This window comes from Chinchilla lanigera, unplaced genomic scaffold (assembly GCF_000276665.1).
Source record: "Chinchilla lanigera isolate Chin_1 unplaced genomic scaffold, ChiLan1.0 scaffold00046, whole genome shotgun sequence".
NCBI classification, from domain to species: domain Eukaryota; kingdom Metazoa; phylum Chordata; class Mammalia; order Rodentia; family Chinchillidae; genus Chinchilla; species Chinchilla lanigera.
In genome coordinates, this window is record NW_004955447.1 from 1,599,351 (window position 1) to 1,621,214 (window position 21,864).

The window sequence follows — 21,864 nt, forward strand, 5'->3', positions numbered from 1 at the left end:
AATGCTCCTGCCTTTTCTTTTTCAAATGTAATTTTTCACTACCATCAATGGTTATTTCTCTTTCCTTCAGTTTGCTCCACTCACCAGCAGCACCACTAGCTGATTAAATTTAAGTTTTCTGGAAAATTTTAGACATTAGATGACTCTTCTGGAAATTATTTCTGGATGGAAGATCATTCTGGGATTTTGCTCATTTGAGCAATTTTTGTGTGTGTTTATGTGGATTCACATTTTTTTCACTTAAAGAACTGAGTATATACATCATCCTAGATGCAAAAATGGTATTTTGTGTTTTACTTTTATATGACAAATGACAATATTTCTTCTTTATAAAACCATTCCCATTACTTAGTTGAGCACATTTTTTTCCTACTTTTATGAGATCCCTTGTATCCTTTTTATGAGCACCCTTACATGAGATCATTTCATTAAAATCTCTTGAACAGATAATTCTCAACCATCTCTTATGAAACCTGGCTACTTCCCTTATCCTCCCCACTGGAGGAATTAAAGTAATATGGGCACAGGGACTTTGACTTACTCATCTCTGTGCTTATCCCTGCAGCTCCCAAAAGAACAGAATAAGAAGTGTTTAACAGCAAGGTGAAGCATGGAACAGAAGCACTTGACACTCATAAATGCATAAAGTTACTTTATTTTAAGTATACATTTAATTTTGAAAAATATAAATGCTAAAATATCTCATCTTCTTCATCTCTTAATTCCATAAAAGTCACAATAGAAAGCTTCATAAAACTGTAAAATACTATAATGTTATAGGAATTTTAGTTTTTATATTGGAAAAAATTATTAGTAATGTATTGAAATGTTTTCTGTTCTTTATCATTTTGTTCCACCATGTTGATCTACTTCATTTAAAATAAAAAGATGCATCATTTCTCCAAAGTTAATAAAGACTTAAGAGAATAAAAATAAGAATATCTGAAAGTGCGTATTGATTCTGAAAAGTAATGTGTATGGATATGTACCAGCCATGAAAATGGCTAACAGAGGCAGCCGTTCATTCTTGTCACATTGTAGGACTGGGACAAAGTTACTTCTGGCTCTAAAAGTTCACTGGGTGACTTTAACCCTGAGTTGCAATATTTACCTAGGAAATTAAATTCAGAATTTTTGTATGTACCCATAGAGCACAAATAAATGAGCCAAGAAACAAGATATACCCAAATCTCTGGTCAAAACACAACTTGACTGATCAGCATACATTATAAGCTGATTTTTAAGATTTCAGGCTGTGAAGGTGCTCAATGAAGTCACCATTCAAATATCCCCAGATCCCTCAGGGAAGTGCTGTCATCACTTGATTGTGTTCAGCCTCTCGTACCACTGGGCCCCCAGCTCACACTGCGAGAGCAGATGTGAGCTACCATGGAACATAAATAAGAAAATCCCAGGTTCCTACACCAAAATCATGTAAGTGGTATGAAAAAGACTGAAGAACACTTTGTCCCATCCCTGAACAATGTCAACCTCTGTAATACAACTCAAATATTTTGTTTATGACAGAGAGTCAGCAGTCAATACATTTCAAGTACTTTAACACAGTTTAAAAAAAAAAAAACTCGGAAGACAATCATTCTCCATATTAAACACCAATATACAGCTGATAAAAGAGTCACTCTGTGTGTGTTGTTGCATGTGCATGAAATTCACAAAAACTGGATTACTGACAGCAGATAATTCCCTCCATTGCTTGAGGTGTGGGGCTGAGGAGGGAGGTTTTCTCTCCCGCTTCTCAAGTCAGTAAGGCTCCTCCCCAACCTCTCCTCAACCTTGACTGGAAGAAGAGGCAGGAACAATACTGCCTGTGGCATATGAAATAGTTAGAATTTCAAGTAGTTACACACAGCAGAGAAAAGTGACTTTCTCAAGGAAAACAGTATCTTCCACAGATTTTCTCTCAAATGCAAAACCAGAGGATTAATGCTTTTTGCATAGGCAGACTCTTCCACCAGCAAGTTCCTGCAACTGCAGGAATCCTGGTCAACAGCTCTGAGTGCACTTCGGCTTTACCTCAAGAAACTTGAATCATGTAACTCCAAGTTGCACATCAGAGCAAAAATAGAGAAGTATGTTGGAAAAAATTTCTGTTGTACTTGTGTTCAGTTTACATAGAAACAAAACCACTCCCCCCAAATATGATTAGTTCTCATCCAGCCTGTAAATTTGGTTCAAATATAGGTCATCTGTTGGCTCTACATGTACACTGGTTTTGCTTGTCAGTGTGTTAACTACCTTTGTTCCTCTAAAAGTAACAATGTTTTAAAAAAAAAAATTATTTCCTGGGTTCCACAATGTTGAAAGTGTTTGCTGTAGCAAACATAAGATACTCTTTTCTTTACAACACAGATACAGACATTATCCCAGCGTGACACGACCTGGGTCACAGTGGGAATGCAGATAGCTTCCTATCTACTCAAAGGCTGAAATGACGGTTGAAGCTGCTTCAGCAGTTCTTGGACTGGTATGGAAAGGGGTATAAATCGCCAAATACTTGATTTGTGATTAGAAAAAAAAAAAAAAAAAATATATATATATATATATAGAGAGAGAGAGCTTTTATAAAAAATAAAAGTGCCTTTGACTTAGCAACATCTTGATTAGACTAAATTTATGATTATTAAACATTCTGTTGACACTTCAGTCAGTAAAGAGAAAGGGTACACATTCTCATATAGGTTTTTTTGGGTAAAATAAAACTAGATCATATAGAATGATCATTTTAAAGATAGATCTATATGCAAACATGATGCCAAAATTTGGCAAGTGAGGTTTTAGAATGCGTAGTTTGCCACTCTCATTTTAATTTAAAAATTCAGGTCATTTTGGCCTAATCTTAATAAAATTAAAAGTTTTGCGATATTACAAAAGTAATAGTTAACTCAATAAAATTTTTATAATTAACTTAAGAGGGTAAAATTACAATTTAATTAATGTAAGAATGAGTGGAGTCAGTACGTACTCCAAAATGAGTGGTTTCACCTGTTTCTAGTAGTCTTCCAACAATCTGTTACACTGAGAATACATCACAGTTGTGGTTTACATGAATCCAAAACTCTGGTTCAACATTTCAAATGTCCTATTCGACATATAATGTAGCTCTTTAAGAACACTATATTTAAATATCAGGCACAATTTGGTTAATAAGATCTAATTTTCAATATGGTACTCTGAAAAAAATACACATATATATGTACACATATATATTTTAAATGTCCCAATTACAAAGAATTGTGTGAAAGTCTTTGAAAACGTATCCACTTCTACTTCTCCGTTCTCCTGTAACACCGTATCGATGTGTAAGTGAGCTGTCAATATTCCTATGAATTTTCTTTTGTGAGTATGAGCTACTGTATCAGTGATTGTGACTGCCAGCCAGGAAATAAGTCCTATTTGCCTTCATTTCCCTAGTGATATGTTTCTTGGACCCCTCATGCGATTTTCAAATGTGGTTTGGATTTTATGAAAACTGACACACAGGGCTTAATAACTTCACCCTGCTTACTGTTTCTCTTTTTCCAACTTTACACATATGTGCACCAGCCACACACAGAGCGCATACACAAACACAGAGATATTTCAAAATTAGAAAATGCCTAACAACACTGCATAGGGCAGTGATGGGGTAATATAATCACCATCTGCATCCAGATGCTGCCATTACCAGAACAGCACTTGCTCTCTTATGTAAGAATTTCTCTCTTCTCTCTCAAGTGCCTTCATAGAACAGTTAAGTTTCTTTTAAAGAATGGGCTAAAATGGATGCTTAGAAACACAGTGTTTTTTTAAAATCTGTTCTAGCCTTCTGGCTTCCCCTAGAGATTGTGTATTTGTGTGTGTGTGTGTGTGTGTGTGTGTGTGTATGTGTGTGTAAAAATCACATTATATACAATACAATTTTTACAGAAAGCCTGGCAGCTACAAATAAGAGGTAGAACTACTCAAAACTATGTTTCCTGCTGCAGGAAAAATTCATTTTCTTTACAGTAATTAAAAAAAAGTTTTAAAAATTGACAAAAAATAAGTTGCATGTTAGGCCCCATAATTTAAACAACAAAAATCTAGAAAGAAAAATATTTTTCAATGTACTCAACAGATAAGTTCATTAAAGGGTTAAAAAAAGTTGCATAGGAAAAAGGGACATTCCAGCACTTGCTACAATGGTGGCGATGGTTTGTCTACAGGGAATAAAGTACCTTGAGTTTTTTTTCTTTTGATAACTCTATGATTAGGGCTTATAAGCAAGAGCAAGTTAGAATAGCAGCACTTTTTCCAGTCCTGGGCAGCTCTATAAGGGGGAGAAGGGACTCTGGCTGGAGGTCAGCGTTTGTTCTACCAGACAAAAACAAGCCAGCAAGCACAGCTCTGAAGCTAATGTGTTAAGTTCCTTCAGAATTTTAGTAAAAAGTTTTATAAAATCTTTAATACTTTTGACCTCTGCTTAATAAAAGGACAAGGATCTGTGCGTGTCTTGAGTGACAGGGGAACTGGGTTGTCAAAAGACACATCTTAGAGCGCAAGAACAAAGGGGGATTCTGCGGATGCTTTTCTAAGGAGCAGTGCACTACTGTCTTGATTTTACCTATACAAGAGAGAAACAGAGAGAGCGCTATGTTATTTAGCCAGTGATCAAAAACTGAAACAGAACAAAAATTAAAAAATAAATGGCCAGACAAAAAAGAGAAAAAACAAGAACATGAACAACAAAACCGTCATTTGTAAGAAAGACAAACAGGTTATAGTGTAGTTTCTGTTCCCTTGCTCCTCCAGAAATCATCATTGTCTTCAGGCTCAACTTCTATTCTAATTTGAGGCACAACTTTTACTGGAGTTCTAGGAGGACTGGAGAGGAAGAACAAATGAAATGAAAAGAAAGAGTAAATACATCTGATTTTCTTCATCAAATGTTTACACATTGTACAGAATTCAATTGTATCAATGTTTGTTCTCTCTTAGTATTTACTCCATGTGCATTAAAAACAAGATTTTGTAATTTGACTCTATAAAAGAGTCAAGAAATTCAGGTAGATATTGCATAAGATTCCATGCTAGATTTAAAAGAGTGTTAACAGTAAAATCTCCCCAAAAGACAAAAGAGGATAATATTGTCTGGAATTAAAGAAGAGCAAGACCCAGTAGTGGGTCTTGAAGATACTCAAGTATCTTGTAGTGAAGATACTCGAAGTTCGATCTTTTTAGGATCCAATCCAACCTGTCACCTCCAGCATCTGGTGAGGGTGAAGGAGACTAGAGGGTGGGTGTGCCAGGAAACGAAATGCTGGTTACCCTGAAATCAGGCACTGCCCAAAGGATCAGTGCTATGGTCAACCCTGGACTTCAACTCAATGACTGAAAGAGGCCATCTTTCCTAGAGGAAGAAGGTCTCTGAAAATGACTTTTTGTAAGTGAGAGCTGGGGCAAATTTGTTTTTTGTTTTTTTTTGTTTGTTTGTTTTTTCTCCGGTACCGGGAACCGAACTCACGACCTTGCGCTTGCCAGGCAGGCGCTTTGCCGCTGAGCTAAATCCCCAGCCCCCGCAAATCTGATCTTTGGATAATTCATTAAAGATAAATCACAGAAAGGCAGAAAGGGAGTTCTGCCAATGGCCCACCACTGACTGCGTGTCTGTGGGGAAATCATCCACCAGAACAGTACAAAATCCTGGGCTCTCCTTTACCTTGGCAAGCCAAGCGACTGAAGGAAAGGAGTTTTATCAGCATGATGTGTGGCGTTCAAGGAATGTTGATGATCTTTCTCCTGGAAAGAAAAACAAAAATTTAAATCAAAAGTAGTAGGTAAAGTATAAAATTAGAGAGAAAATAAAAATCTGCACAAAAATGAATGCATCTTTCACAACTGAAAAGAGTAAGAAAGACAATGGAGACAATTTAAATAAACACTGTATCAAGCTACACGTCTCAGTAGTGGAATGTAATCCAAATCACTTCATTTCCTCCACTTTAGGCTCTCCTGGAAAGGACCAATACTGTCTCCCCGTGAGAAGGGCAAGAAGGTACCATTTCTATGGTAACAGCATCTTCTCATTGTTTGATGCACACCCTTGACTTTCCTGCCACCTTTGACACTCACAATTTTGTCTAGCTATGATTCAAGGTGAGAAAGGATTTTTGAAGTTCTTTCACTGCAACTCTGCTTGGACCAACTTTGTTCTTTAATGGATTATAAAGACCATCATGACACCAACTTTCAGTCTACAGTTTTACAAGGCTTTTGAGAGGATAAAAAAAAAAAAACAAACCCTGGCACATAAACTCTTACCACAAGCTTCAAGTGCTGGCTGGTGAATTTTTTTAAAAAAACAGCCTTTACATTATCCTTAGAAAGAACTGCACCAGGTTATGAAACCAGTGGAAGACACAGGGGTACTTCACAGAGTCCTCTTGCCATTAATTCTCCAGAGATGAAGAATAAAATCCGAACACGGTTTGGGAGGTCAAAAAGAAATTCCTAACCCAATCTCCCTGATGCGAGTGGGCAGAAATCCTGGCTCATGTACAAGTCGATGACAAAGGTAAGACTGAGTTAGCTCTTGGTCCTTTAAACCCAGGCGGCCTGTTTCTAAGAGCTTCCCCACGCCCTGTCTCCCGGTGTTTATGTTCTGATGTGATTCTTCTCTACATTTCACCAGTGTCGGTCTGCACAGCCAAGAGGACATGGCAGAAGTACAATGTGTCCTGTCCGAGGTTTGGCTGCAGTGGGCTGCAGCTTCTGTCTTGGTTTCTGTCTGGCTTACCCCGTGCTCTGGGGAAGCCACGTTCCAGGCAGCCTTGCAGACAGGCCCAGGCCAAGGAGCCGAGACCTCCTGCCACGGCCTTGCGAGCAAGCTTGGAAACATTGCCCGGTCTAACCAAGTCTCCAGGGACTTGGGCCCAGATCAAAGCTTGATGCACAACCCTTCGAGAGACGCTGAGCCCGACGCCCCCAGACGGCTGCTCCTGCACTTCGCGGTGTCGGGAACCATGTGCGAAAATGTACGCTTGGTATTTTAAGCGGCTGTGTTCTGTGGTAACTTGTTTTTTTTTTTTTTTTCTTTTTTTTTGGTGTTTTCTCCGGTACCGGGAACCGAACTCACGACCTTGCGCTTGCCAGGCAGGCGCTTTTGCCGCTGAGCTAAATCCCCAGCCCCATTCTGTGGTAATTTGTGACTCGGTGATTCAAAACTAATATATGACATCCATAGTCATTTATTTCAAGCTTCTCTTGGTAATTTCTCCTATTGAAATTGAAATGACATTGTCAAGCAGAAATACAAGAAATTTCAGTATCTTTTTTCCTATAACAGATCAGTATCCTTTGAAGTTCACTGGGGCCTAAAAGAATTCATTTTCCTCAAATGTGAACTCAAAGTGAACGGTAGCGTGGAGGCAGCTGCTATTTGCTACTGGAACAGCTTGAGATGTTCACTAACGTCACACACAATACTCAGGACCAAAAGACAAGAGGACGTGTCACAAACCACTACACAGCAGCCACCAGGCTATGACCCCAGAAGGACCAGGACATTACAGTGATGGATTGGAAGCAGCAGAAGAGAAATAAAGAAATTAGGAAGAAAAAACCCATATGAGTTACATCTAAAGAGGTATACTAATATTTTAGATTGCCAATTTCAACTGGAAGTAACTATCATTAAGTTCTGAGTATTAACAATTGATTCTTTGATCACTGAGAAAGTCATGATGTAATTTGTCTTTTGAGCTGATCTGGTCATTGACTGAGACCTAAGGAAGACAAACAGTAACAGACAGTGATGTAGTACTATAAGCTGCTGTTCTAAATACCAGCAGGAAAATAAAAATTAAAATAAAAATAAATAAATACCAGCAGGGGAAAAGGAAAAAGCTATTAAAAACATGGTTACAGGTTTAGTAATTAAAAAAATCTGGTGACGACTCTGGGGAAGAGAAACGACTGTCAAACAAAAACTGTAAAGGTTATATAAGGATGAAAGGAAGTTAAGAGTAAAGTGTAAGAAAATATAAAAAGAAGATTTGGTAAGAATGAAGTATAAATCTTCACACAGGAAAAAAAGATAAAATAGAGGGAAAGTTAATGCAGATGATGGCTCTAAAGTATTTTTTTCTGCAAGTGCAAATCATATTGAGCAAGCACGCAAGAGGTTAGTTCTACTCACTGTCGGAAGGTTTGCTATCGCTTAGGAAAGGTTGCTGTTCCATGATGTCCATTGGGATTTTAATACTGGGGACCTTTTCTGAATATGGGCAGTCAGACTGTGAAAAAAATGTACAAGAGTTTTTAGAATGTTTTAGTGTTCAGCCTTTCTTACCTTCCAGTATTGATCAAATCTACCATATTATCATCCACATAGTAAGGAGAAAAGCCATAGCTATGATCATTTTCATTGTGCTGATTTTTTAAATCTTAGATCTTTCCCATTCATATTTCTTCTCTCTCTTCTGGGTTAATGGGGTTGAGACCACTGAAACAAGAGCCACACCTAACGGCCATTAGTCCAACTAAACTGGGAAGCTTTCTACAAGTTGGATTCCCAAGCAGCAAACATGAACTGTTATACCAGTAAAACAAGTAATCTCTTTGCGAAAACAGATTAAATCTAGTAAACTTCCTAAACTACATGATTCCAAACTTCTTGCTTTCTTATGCTCTCTGACTCCACCTCCAAGAAAACTATGGTCTTTATTTCCTTTCAAAACAAAACAGAGGAGAATTTTTCCACTATCAATGAGCATCTGAAAAAACTGTCTCCTAATTTTAATACTCTATCACGTACAATTTTATAATTCAAAGTTCATTTCAATTTACTTTTATCAAAGATATTCAAAAACATAAAACATGAGAAAATGAAAGCAAAAGGAAGTATCTGGACGGTCAGAAAACCAGAGAATCATTACCAGGACCAGATGATAAAGCTAGGTGGCTAATCACGGTATTCTTAAAGAACAGGCCACCTCACCCAAACTGTCACAGATTTCCACAGAATCGTCACTTTAATTTCAAAAATTCATTGTACTGAACCCAAATCTGGATTGAACAAACACAATTCATCTCCAAACTGAAAATATCAAGGCGATAATCTTTATTGAAAGAAAAAAAGCAGGGATAAAAAAGATTTTAACAAGCTAACTACCTATATTGAAAATTTCTTTAAGAGGCATCTAAAAAGGACAATGAGCTATAATATCCTTTTAGAGAGCTAAAATAATACATTTTAACTGCTAGAAAAGAAAAAAATTTTAAGATGCTTCATGTACTTTATGACAACAATAAGAACAATAAGTCTTACTTCAAACAACTCTCAAAATAATAGCACTTATAGATGGGCAGGTTAGCGACCAACTCTTCAGTCATAGCCTCCCAGAAAGCCTCAAAACTGACTATGAGTGGCAAGCTGCATCCTTCACACTTCTCAGAGCGGTAACCCCGGGGTCTCATGTGGCACCGTGTCTTCAGACACCACACCACATGACTGTAGTGAGCACCGAGTCACCGTCCAGATGCAGACCCTTCAAATACTGGCCCAGCACACAGTACTCAGTGTACAGATGTTCTCTAGACTGCCTGGCTGGCTTCTCTGTCTAGGAACAAATGTCCATGTTTGCTTGTTTGTCTCTGGTAGGGTGGGGTGGAGAAGAGGAAGAGGAAATAAGTACCACACATAGTCATCAAGAAATCTACTGAAAATAAAGAGCTGAAAATGGTAAACATCCACAAAACAAGAGCATTGTTTAAATAAAATAGGATTTGTTGATAATCATACCTAAGAACTAAAGAGTATTTAGGTGTTCATTTTATCCAACTTTTGTCAACTAAAGAGTAGTAAATTTAAAACTTTCCCCAGGGTTAATATTTTGTTCTTAAAAAACATTATAGAAGGTTTCATACTATCACTGCATACATTTGTAATAAATTTAAATTTGGTGTCCATGGACAAACACATTTTGAAAATTCAAGATGAAATACTGTTTAATCACATCAATATTTCAAGTAACCTTTTTTTTTAATCTTGAATGGTCCAGAAATGTATTTCAAATTTTGATTTCTAGCCAATGTGTAAGCACATCATTTTTCTTAATCCTACATACTAATCTCTGCTGCAATTTAAATGCATTCCCTCTTTCTCTGTCATCACTGATACAGAAAATCTATACACCTGCTCTTGCTGAGGATGGATGGTGACAGTCACAAAAGTTCCCTCAGACTCTTTTCTCTTTAGCTTAATGTGCCTCATATATTTAGCTCTTCCTTATTGAATCAATTTATCTGAAATCCAATTCTGTCTGTTGCCTGCCCTCACTGTACTATTTCCAAGTCCTACAGAAAGAACACAGTCAGACAGCCTGACCAACGGGAAAGAGGCGCACAGCCTTGGATTTCAGTTTTGGCTCAGCTGCTTATAGCTGTGTGCATACAGAAAAATGACAACGCATACATCAAAGCACCACTGTGTACACTTTAAATATATACACTTTTATTTGTCAGACCTCAGTAGAGCTGAAAAAAGTTTTAAGTTTTTAAAAATTTAAAAATTAATTAACTTTCCTCAGTCTAAATCTAAATGTAAAGTAGGAACAAGAATATATACTTTAAGGAGCTTTTAGGACAGATAACTGAGGATAAGGCATGCATGAGCAAAGTTGTCAATCACAGGCCAGATGCTAAAAATTAACCCTATTGCTACTTTATGATGGGTAATGAAACACACAAAAATCATGTGTCATACTACACTGTATAAAATCTAGAACACATTTTCATATGCAACGTATCATTTTAGTAATCCTTTCACACTGTGTGTGTGTGTGTGTGTGTATGTGTATCTTAAAGAAAACATATCCCAGCTTTTCTCTTGGTATTGATTACAGGCCCCTACTGGACCATCTGTATTTCTGTGAATGGTCTCCTGAAGAAAAATAAGTCATCAAAATTTCATTTCTTAACTTAATCACCTGACTGCAGGATGACCATCTGGAAATGATACTATCTACTTAATTTGGTAAAAAAATAAAATAAAATAAAATAAAATAAAACAAAAAAACCACCCAAACTCCAATTCCCTTTACCACTTTTTGCCAAGTTACAGACAGAAAATGACAAATCACTTTACTACAAATGCAGTGTTCAGTATAACATAATAGCATGATTTTCCTTGAGCCTGCTCAAACAGACCCATAGAATATGGGAGGTGAAATCATTGGTATTTGTCCACATTAAACTCAAAATTATACAAAATGAGTTATTATCTTAAGTACCTGTTACTGATAATAACAAAGCAATATGTTTTCTAAGCAAACTGCTTTCTGTCTATGGGGCTAAGGTTCTGCAAGTGTGGTGAAGAGTTTTTAGAAGTCACTTTCAGTGCATCAATGGCTATAAAGACCTCAGGGGGGAAAATGAAAGCATAAAGGGCAAATGGAGAAGAAATGAGTGATAGCTCATAAGAACAGACAGTCTTGGAACTCAATCCTCCACTTCACATCAGGAAAAAGGAAAAAGTACATTTTTCCTATTTGTTTCTTTAGCTTTACTTGAGAAGTTCGTAAAGTTCCTTACATCATCATTGTCGCTGTCCAAACTTCCCTTCTTCTTTTTCTTTTTCTTCTCATCCTCCTTCTTCTTCTTGTCCTTTTCTGGAATGACATCATCGAGGAAGCTGAGGTCGTGCTGGGAGAAGAGGTAATCCATACCTTTTCTGACAGCTACAAGTGCTAAGATCTGGAGGTAAAAAAAAAAAAAAAAGGAAAGAAAGAAAGAAAGAAACCATGTCCGATGCAGTCAGAACGAGTGTGGCTCTTGGCCACTCGCGTCAGCAAAGCCCCATGGCGTGGAGGGCGAGTGTGACAGAGCTCTCGCGGACTGAGGGGCTTATTCTAAGTCGAACATCATTGTTTCCTTCATAGGGAAAGCTGTTTCATAAAAGTCACAGTTGAAACTCTTTTCTGTTCTTTGAAATGTATGAACACATATATGTTATGTTTGCAGACATATGATAGAATTGTTTTTGAAAACCACTCCCTTTCATGTTAGATTTTTAGTAAAATAGCTAAAAATTTAAAGCAAAAGTAATAGCCTAAAAAATGATTTCTAATGATTCAAAAGTTGCAAGGTTTTTGAAAATCTATGCCCCACACCATACACTAAGACACCTTCAATGAGCTGATATGGGAAAGTTCTTCAACCACTGTGCGTACGGGGTTACTTCCGCAACATGTACCATGAACCTGAGACTATGCTAAACTCCTAGGCATCTCATGTACGCCTCACAACAAAACCCAAAAGTAGATATTATTATCTCCATCTTACAGCCAAAGAAACAGAGTTTGCAGACATGAGGAATGACAGCAGAGGCTATCAAACCAAAATAAAGCAAGAAAAGACCCACATTGTCTTCTTCTAAAACCACTGTTCTTGACTCTGTGCCTTTGATTCTATGAACTGGCCTTAAAGAGCAATCCATCCCCTTCCTTCCCTCTGAAGGTACATTAAAGGTATCTTTGCACAATAGAAAAACTGGTGTGCAGTACGTAATGGGAGTCCTGGCTTGACCTCACATGAAACAGTTGTCCTTATACTCACACCAAGCTATGCAGATGTCAGCTCTTCATCTCCTGGAGAAATGAGTGCCAGCTGCCCTACTAATAACTTAGGATTGTTTCATGATGAAATAAAAGCTCTAAAAATTTTTACAAAGATAAAGCATTTTCATTACTATTTAGCTCAAGCAATAAGTGACTGACTGGATATATTTCCGATTTATTTCATTTGATATTTGAATTTGGGAGGGGCCAGCACACAGGAGTTTCGTTGCTCCTGGTTTTAAAAAAAAAAAAAAAAAAACACAAAATGAGTAAATAGGTAACAATACCAATAGGTACACAGGAGCACTGAACAACATTTCTCACGCCCAGTGTGTATTACAGTATGTTAGTACTGTTCAAGAAAAAAAAGACATAAGCGATATTAAGAAAAAAATGATTTAATTAGTATATCACTAGGGACTTTTTAAAACTATTTTTTCTGTTTGAGCAGGTTCTTTTCCCTTTCACAATATCTATTGCACTTTTCAGATTTTATTTACTCTTTCAGATTCTTATAGTAGGGTGGAAATACAATGTTTACTCATGTGAATCTGATTTATTTCACTAATGAGTATGGTCTCTAGTTGCATCCATTTACCTATCGTTGAACTCCTACCATCTTGTATGGTGAAGCTCTGCATCACTTCCAATGTTTTTAAATTTTTTTAAAATTTTATTTGTTTTTCTTGTTACTGTCTTTGTTTGACCAATCTTACATTCTTATGTCCGGTGGACTGAGCAACTTTGTTGAACATAACAGTATGTAATATAGCAACCACTGTAAATTTCTATCATTTTGCTCTGAGGTCAAGTATCGTTTTTGTTGTTTTTGTATTGTTTTGATTTTGTCTTCATTGTTGTTTTGTCAGTGTTTTAATTGAGAAAAAACTATCTGTATTCCCAGTAGAAAAAAATAAATGATTACAAACAACAAATATACATAAAAATTAATCCTACTTAAGAGTAGGAGGAATTTTATAAAACAAATAAAATGTGGTAAGTTTACAGAAATTGTTTCCAAAACTGTGGAGGAGATAAAACAGAGTAGAGGAGACCTTGTGACCTGTTTTAAGTGTATGCAGATTCATCTTCAAAAATGGGAGAGTTACAGGAAGGTGTGAAATTCAGTAACGGCAGAGCTCACATCTCCTCTTCTGATTTTTTTTTTTTTTTTTTTTTGCAGTACCAGGGATTGAACTCACAATCTTGCGCTTGCCAAGCAGGTGCTTATGCCACTGAGCTATATCCCCAGCCTCCTCTTCTTCTGATTCAGAGGAGGCTATTGGTTCCTTTGCCTTGCTTCTCAGGGCATCACAGCTAGGATGGCGAGTTCCACCTCTCCTTAAGCTCAGCATGACATAAACCAGGAGAGCTGCACTGGATAAGGTCTCACAAGTTTCTAAACACTTCTATTATTTGGACCTAAATGTCCGTTACGGTCTTAGGTTGATTCTATTGCACAATATTTCAAAACTACGGCATCTGCCCTGGCATCCCCTCTGTGTCAAGCAATGTGCTGTCCCCTTGGTGCTCACAGCTCAAGCTCAGAACACTAACAACCATTCCTGCCTTACTGGTGAGCTGATGGCAGTAGGAGAATTGTGGGCCTGTCTAGGATGAGCCGTAGAATCATGCTGTAGACACAGGAAATTTAAACTGCCACTGCTCAAATTTGGAATTGGTCATGCACATCTGTGACCCCAGTACTCTGGGAGGCTCAGGCAGGAGGATCAAACATACGGCTTGGGGATGTCGCCAGTGTGAAGGTCCTGGGTTCAGGCCATACTCCCACAAACTAACAAAGAATTGCTATTGCTCAAAGTGGTGAGGTCAAAACTGGAAACTACTCCACACGTAAGAGACTTGGGTCTGCCGCACACAATAACCACAGCTAGAAGCATGGCCTCACGGCTGGTCCAGCGAAAAGAGCACCTACCATAACTGGAAAGATGATAGCAGCCACTGTGGACTTAAGGATCCAGAGCAGGGCCAGACACAGCACCTGCAGGAAAGTGAACAGGTGGACTCTGCGCAGGGGTACGTGGCGCAGGTAGATGAAGTCAGGCTGGTGCTTCAGGGGCATCAGAAGCAGCTTCAGACGATCCATGAACTGGGGAGGAAGAGCAGGCGAGCATTCGTTCATGAGCTGACTCAGTCATTGCCCACGCCCAACTAACCACTGTGATTTATCTTCTGTAATTCAGGCAAGCAGTGTCCTTTGCAAAGGACAAGGACAGGGTAAGGTGTGCGGAAATTGAGTCTAGCAAGGTCAGGCCACAGCACAAGTCTTTTAATTTTTGTTGTAATTGTGCAGAACTGTTTACAGATATATGAAATAATGTGGCCACCAAAGAATAAAGTCATTAATCAAAACATACATTTTAGATGCTCAGTTCCGGGTTTCTATTTTCAGTATCTGAGTCTTAGGAGAGAGGTTTCCTGCCAATACGAGCAATGTTATGCTGAAAGAAGACGCCTAACTCTCCTATCTTTCTCTGCCTCAGTTGTGTTCTTTGAAAGAAGAGGTGATGATACTACACAGCATATACATTTCAGGGATGTTCTAAGGACATACCTGAAGTATTCACCTTAAAAATGGGAATGCACTGATATTTCCATATAGTCCACATTATTCATCTGTGGTATAACTTAATACACCCAGTCATGTTTCACCATTAACTTTTCTGAGAAAAGCCGTATGAGCATTACAATGAGTTTCGCCACCTATACAGCTTGATATCTGAACTTGAGAGAGGCCAGCACACAGTCATGTATACATGTGTGCTGAAAGGACACCTGAGCATCTGTCGGCCAGGTGCTGCACTTCGAAGAACAGCTGCTGAGCTGACATCGACGGTTAACAAGATGAAACAAAACCCACTAGAGTATACTTCAGTAGAAAATGTTCATGAAATAGTGTGAATTGAATAATTTTATTATAAGTACCCAGAAATATATCTCTGTTTCGTTTCTGGAGAGAAAGGAGACTGTAGAAGTAAACTAGACTCACAGACAACGCTTTCTGGAGAGATTCCCTATTCACAGGGATTCTTTTGCCTTATAGAGCTATTCTTGTCTAGTAGAACCTTCTCATTTATAAAGACCAAGTTACCATATTTCTTGCTTAATAAATATTGCCAAAAGAGTCTAAAGAAGAAAGAATCAAGAGGAAAGTAAGCAAAAGTGAGAAGACATTGGAGCAATAGCACTGAAGAATTTAAGAAATGTGTGTGTCCCTTCGGCATGTTTCTGTTCCTCTGTCATTCTGATGGGTTGAGTCTTCTCTCTATAGACATGCACTGGTTCCAAACACCAATAAATCTCCTATATATAGAACCCTAATTCTGAGTTAGGCTGGACCATAAAGGGCAAACAAAATCAAGAACTACTAGTTTGGAGACCATATTTAGGTTCATATTTTTTCATTGAAAGGAATGAATACTCACAATGGGGATAAAAACAAGATAGTCTTAAAAATTTATGCTTCCTAAAAGTCTCAGGAGCACAAATAAACTCACAAGTACATTAATCTAGTGCAGTCCATGAAAAGCCACTTTATATTTTGTAACAAATACCCCAGTGGCTAAGAACTCTACTCAATGGACCCAAGCAGAAAAAAGTAAAGTAGGCTTTTCTCACTGGGGGGTCTGGCCACTTGCCCAGCTCCATCTGACTTTAAAACCAAGTTAACCTAAATTCAATAAATGAAAACAAGGACTATTCTGAAGGAGTTCGAATACATTCTTACGATGTTCACAGAAGTCTTTTCCCATTAAAACACTACTGAGTTCTAAATAAGGTTACAATTAACAAAGTACAAGAAAGCAACAGAACTTCCAGTTCACTGGTGCCAATTAAATTAGACTTCAACTGAAAGACTAAGTCCTCATGAAGTTTTTCCTAATTAATTTTTTAAAAAGGGGGTCAGTTTTTATCAAAGTTGTAACTGAAGTTTTCCACAAATGCAGTATAAAAACCACACTGACATTAATTGTTCGTTGATGTAAAATTTGATCACTAAGTTCAGTCGTGAGAAATGCAGGTCAAAAGAGAAGAGCTGTTCTACTGTCGGGTTATGGCTCGTGGATACGCACTATTTCAGCGGGCACACTGGAAGTGTTAGTGTCCTTCCTGAGAACAGAAGATGCGATGAGGAAGAGAGGGGGAAGCAGAGGGAAATGGAAAGGAGAAACTATAGCTCTCTGCCTTCCTGCTCAAATGACTGTCAACAGCCTGCTTCAGGAATGGACACTTATGATAACACTTGCTAATACCAGCTCACTTTGTTGATGAAATCAGGAATGAAAAGCAGGTGAAAGGTGGAGAAAGTACAAAATAAATGTATTTTCTAAACCCAGCATGGATGATTAGTACTTTTCTTCAAAGATCTATTACTAAGTTATTCTTCCTACTAAAAAGGCATGACTTACTCAGATTGCTGTGAAAACTTACCTGTACCCCATTAAGTGAAGCTACCCCCATGTACAGGAACACACCATATAGTACAGGCATAGGAATAAACTAGGAGGGAAAGAAATTTGGGAAAGGCTTTAAAACAGCAGTAATAAAAACACGGAGGAAAAGGGACGGCTTAAATAAAGACTAAATCTAAAACTAAAAGACAGGATATATCAATCGCATGGTACCTCTAACTATTGTTTTTAATTAATAAAATTTTGTTTTCCGTAAAGAAAGAGACAATGTAAGCCGGATGCTTGCAGGGACTGCAAGACACAGACAGTGGTAGCAAGTTGTTTCACCCTTATGTCCAACATCTTTTCAAACCGGTCTGCTTACTTTTCCTGAGTAACACCTCCACAGGATGTTTAAACATCTCTTTCAGTGAAATAAACATGCCATGACTATTGCCTTGCTTCTCCGTACTGTTAGGAGGACAAGCTAATAAGAACCCTGCTTGAGAGGGGTGTGGGGCATCTGGAGACACTTAATTACACACATGAATTAATATGCAGCTCCCAAACAGAATCACTGCATTTTACACATCATTTAGCAGAAATATCTTTTCATCAATATGAAGTGTTTCCACAGTGAGAAGTTCTATGTGATCAGTCCGTAAAATCCAGGTAACTCCTAGACCTGGAAAATGTAAGCCAACTAAGCATGATTCTGATTCTGAAGTGTCTTTGTTCTGGACAATAAGAAATTCAAGTGATTTCAGGTTTTTTCAAAACTAAAATACTGAAACTGTAGGGGGCTGGGGATTTAGCTCAGCGGCAAAAGTGCCTGCCTGGCAAGCGCAAGGTCGTGAGTTCGGTTCCCGGTACCGGAGAAAAACCAAAAAATAAATAAATAAAATAAAATACTGAAACTGTAAGTCAGTTAAGGCCAGTCTTCAAAATCCGCACAAAGGGGTAACCATAACCAGAAAACATATATGGCTGCAGAATAATTATTTAAATAGTCCTTATTAAGCAAAGTGTAATTTCTAGCACCCTGTTTTTGTGATTGCCTAAGCAGTTCTGTCCAGAGACCCTTGGGCCACTATTAGAGAACCCAGGAATCCGAAGTGTGCCTGGACCTCTGGAAATGTCATTGGCTGGCCATAGACATACAGTAAATACATTTATTTTTAGAAAACATCAAATGCTTTTCCTAGAGAAAAAAAGATTAGCAAGTTCAGTGTAGCTGACTTTTATCTTGAGCTCAGGAAACAAGAAGCGGAGGGTCTGGTGGCAGAGGAGCGAGGGGCAGGCTGCGGCGGTGCTGCACGGCCCCACGTGGGGGCGTACCACCGAGCAGGCCACTGGCGGCCCCCACCCCTGCTTCTCTTAGAATATGTTTCTATTCCTTCAAATGCTCCTGTGTACATTTACCAAAACAAACAAACAAAAAAGCAAAACTAACCAAAGGGCCATTTTATTGCTTTAACTCATTTTTTTAAGTTGTTCCATTTTTCCTTACAATATGACTTCTTCCTTTTACCATTTTCTGTTTTGAAAGGAACAAAAGTGGAAGCAGAAAAGAGGACAGTCCATTCATAAAGAACAAGTTAGAATTCCTACAGTAGTCACTTTTCATTTAAGTAAAGCATTTTTTTAGCTTGAACAAAAAGTGTCCCATCAGGCCCATCTCTGGCCTTCTCCCTTCTTCCTGAGTTTAGCTGAACATTTTCTCTAATGTAGGTTTAACACTGAAGTGAAGGGACATTGTGCCTTGGGGCTTAGAGCTATTCTCTCTGAATTTGATTACAGATATTACTGAATCAACCTCAAAATGAAACCAGATGGGATAACTATATCAACATGGGTATGAGCAGAAATATAGATTCAGGTATGAAAATGTTTCTTAAATTGTATTCTTAGTTGAGAAGTAAGGTTAGTAAGTAGATTTTTGGTCAATTTCAATGTGATAGAAATATCATATCAAGCTTGCCATTTCCTTTACAATAACATAAGATCTCAATAAAACTCTTCCAGCATGGAACACTTAGTGAAACTGGACAGAATTATTGAGTCAGAAGTTCATGAGTCATATCAAAAGGTCAACTCTTAAAAATTAGTCACACTGGAATTATTCTTCATAGCATGGGTTTCTCAAATGAAGGAAAAGCATTTTTTTTTAAAAGATGGAATAAGTATAACATACATAATAATAATATTTTTACAAAGCAAGGCAGAAGAAATTAAAACATAAAATTACACAGTATTGCAGGGTTATAGGCACATCAAGAACAGCCAAATAATAAAATTATGCAAAGAAAATTATATAATCAATCATACCCAGAAAGCCAAGCAGTTAATTACAAAGTAGACTACAAATTACAAATTACATTCAATATATACTCAAAAATCAGTGATTGAGCCTATAAACAAATACATCAATGAAACTGGGATGAAAGTAAAACTTAACATATATAAATCATGCCATCAAATTTTCAAATTCTAGTGAGTGTACTTCTGTACATTTTCACCTACGTCTCTCTTTGATTTGTTGACAGTGCTGGAACATTTCCAGAAGGAAAAATTTGAAAAGGGTAAGTTTAATAACAAGGGGAGCTTGTGCATATTTAACACAGAGTTCAGAGCAGGAGTGAGACCTCCAGCCGTGGTCACTATGTGTGTGTGTGTGTGTGTGTGTGTGTGTGTGTAAAACATAGAGTGAGATCCCGATTAACAGTTTGGGCGTATAAATCAGGCAGACCTGGGTTCAAGTTCTAGCTACCAGCTGTGTATCCTTTAGAAAATTGTTAACTCCTATCCTTACATGCTCGTTTAGAAAGTGGCTCTGATAAAGACTACATAGCAGAAAACATCCAATCTGTGGCATGGCTCATAACTGATATTCACTAAACACAGTGTTGATGTTGCCAGTGTCATGAGGACCTCGCCTGACACATTGAGGGGCCCGATACTGCCCACCTACCCCTCTCAGTCCCTCAGTGATGCACATGAGTACTGGTCAGAAGGACGGTTGGAGAAGGTCAGACCAAAATCCCTCTTTTACTTAAGAGCTACTCTACTACCTATGTTGAAATTATAGCAACTGCCTTTAGAAACGCATTATTAAACAGAGTCCTAGTTTCCTTAAGTCTTAAAAATTTAGACTGATAAAGAAGCTGTTAACTTGCAACCTTGGAAAAACTGAAAACTCCTTGTCTGATGAGTTTGGGAAAATACCATATTTTTCTCCATGTAAGACAATTAGGCCCCTTTAAAAGGTGATAAACCATGAGGATTATGACATTAGCTGTATTGTCAGAGCTGCCTGAGTTTAAATCTTGGCCTCCACCACTTAAGAAGTTCACAATTTGGTGAGTTAATTACTCATAACTTTTTTATCTGTAAGTGGAGGTAATTATTACCATCTGTGTCAAAGATGTCATGGGGGAACTAAATTGTAAAAATTGGTGTCGAGTCCTTAATTCAGTGCCAAATTCAAAGCCTAGCAGCTGCCATCATCATCTTCATCGTCATCACCACAATCACTTCTCTTTGCTTCCTCGGTGTGAGCAGAGCATGACGGACTGTAGGAGCTCAAGGAATATCTGCCAAGTACAAATTAAATGCTATCTTCCACACTTTAGAACACTAAACAAAAATTAAAGATAAATTTTGGCCACGCCTCACGTTAAAGATAAACTAATTCAAGCACAGGAAACAGAAGTACCAGGGAACTTTATTTGATGTTTGTTTCCTGAAGCTTGCCAAAAAAAAAAAAAGAGAAAGTAAGCTCAATGAACAGCCTTTCACCTTTTTGCTGCTCTTTCGTCTCGCCTGGCTTCCCCACATGCATACTGGTGATAACACACCGTATTTCTGATGCAGAAACACCATGGAAACCATTTACCCAGCCTGGGAAGCCGGTCGTTCTTGCTTCCCAGCAGTTCTGAACTGAATCAGTGGTGAGATGCAGAGCTTGAGGCAAGTATGACTGTAGCTGGCTAGGGCCAAGGTGTACTCTCATGAACTAAAGCTGATATGCTGAATTTATGTCCTTCCACATAAAAGGCAGGTTTCAGCACAGAGATCAAAATGGGGTCATAAACTTCATGTTCAAAGTAAGCTTGCATAAGCAGGCATGGGGAACAAGTCCCTATGCTGCTAAATGCACGAGGTAAAACTGCTAAGCTCATCCAAGACCATCACACTTACAAGGGAAATAAGGAGCTGGGCAGGGAAGGCCGGGCCACTTCATTTTAGGAAGGTGCACATCTCTCCCATTCCTTCCATTTGATCTGCTTGTCAAAGGCAGACTCTTAAACAAAACTGTTCTCTGAAGTTATCGCTTGCTCCTTTAAGATACACTGGTCACTGGAGGAAGTAAAAAGGTTCCTTCCTTCAAAGTAACCCCTGATACCACTTTGTGTGAATTCTGAGGTTAATTATTAATGGTGACTTTGCCTTCACTGGAAACTTAGGTTTCGGTTAAACTATACCCTCAGTGCCAGCTTCTTCCTGGATTGATTTTTTAAAGGACCAAAGAGTGACTTTTCAAATGCACACAACTCACCAAGCTTCATGGGATGAACGGCACATGATCCAAAATCAGGCAACAATTGAGACTTGCTTCCAGAAGTTAGGAATAGTCTCACTTGCTGAAGTAAAAAATTTCCATTCCTAATTCTTGGCTATGCGTCTTGCTGTTTTTAAATACATTTTTCCATACAACATTTTAAGCTATCTTCACAAAACTATTTCCCATGTATTGGGCAAAACTGCGCTTAACAAAAAATGTTCACTGAACCACCTTTTGTGCTGATTTTTACAATGATCTTTTGAGTCAACCCAGAGTTGCCAGGTGGAAATAG

The 21,864-nt window shown here is 38.1% G+C and overlaps 1 protein-coding gene across 4 annotated transcripts in view; it reads right to left on the bottom strand.

The window, feature by feature from the left end:
• Nucleotides 1-635: 635 nt before the first annotated feature.
• The window catches only part of Slc4a4 (solute carrier family 4 (sodium bicarbonate cotransporter), member 4), a 300,806-nt gene continuing 279,577 nt past the window's right edge, over nucleotides 636-21,864 (bottom strand). For 3 of the 4 annotated variants that reach the window (XM_013518567.1, XM_005392771.2, XM_005392772.2), the window contains exons 21-25: nucleotides 17,049-17,117; nucleotides 14,533-14,706; nucleotides 11,572-11,733; nucleotides 5,699-5,778; nucleotides 636-4,863 (exon numbers count right to left, since the gene is read on the bottom strand). In XM_013518567.1, the coding sequence (XP_013374021.1) occupies nucleotides 4,758-4,863; nucleotides 5,699-5,778; nucleotides 11,572-11,733; nucleotides 14,533-14,706; nucleotides 17,049-17,117 (591 nt within the window). In that variant the 3' untranslated portion in view covers nucleotides 636-4,757. Of the gene's footprint in view, nucleotides 4,864-5,698; nucleotides 5,779-8,176; nucleotides 8,274-11,571; nucleotides 11,734-14,532; nucleotides 14,707-17,048; nucleotides 17,118-21,864 lie in introns of all 4 variants that reach the window. The other variant, XM_005392773.2, reaches the window with a different exon arrangement.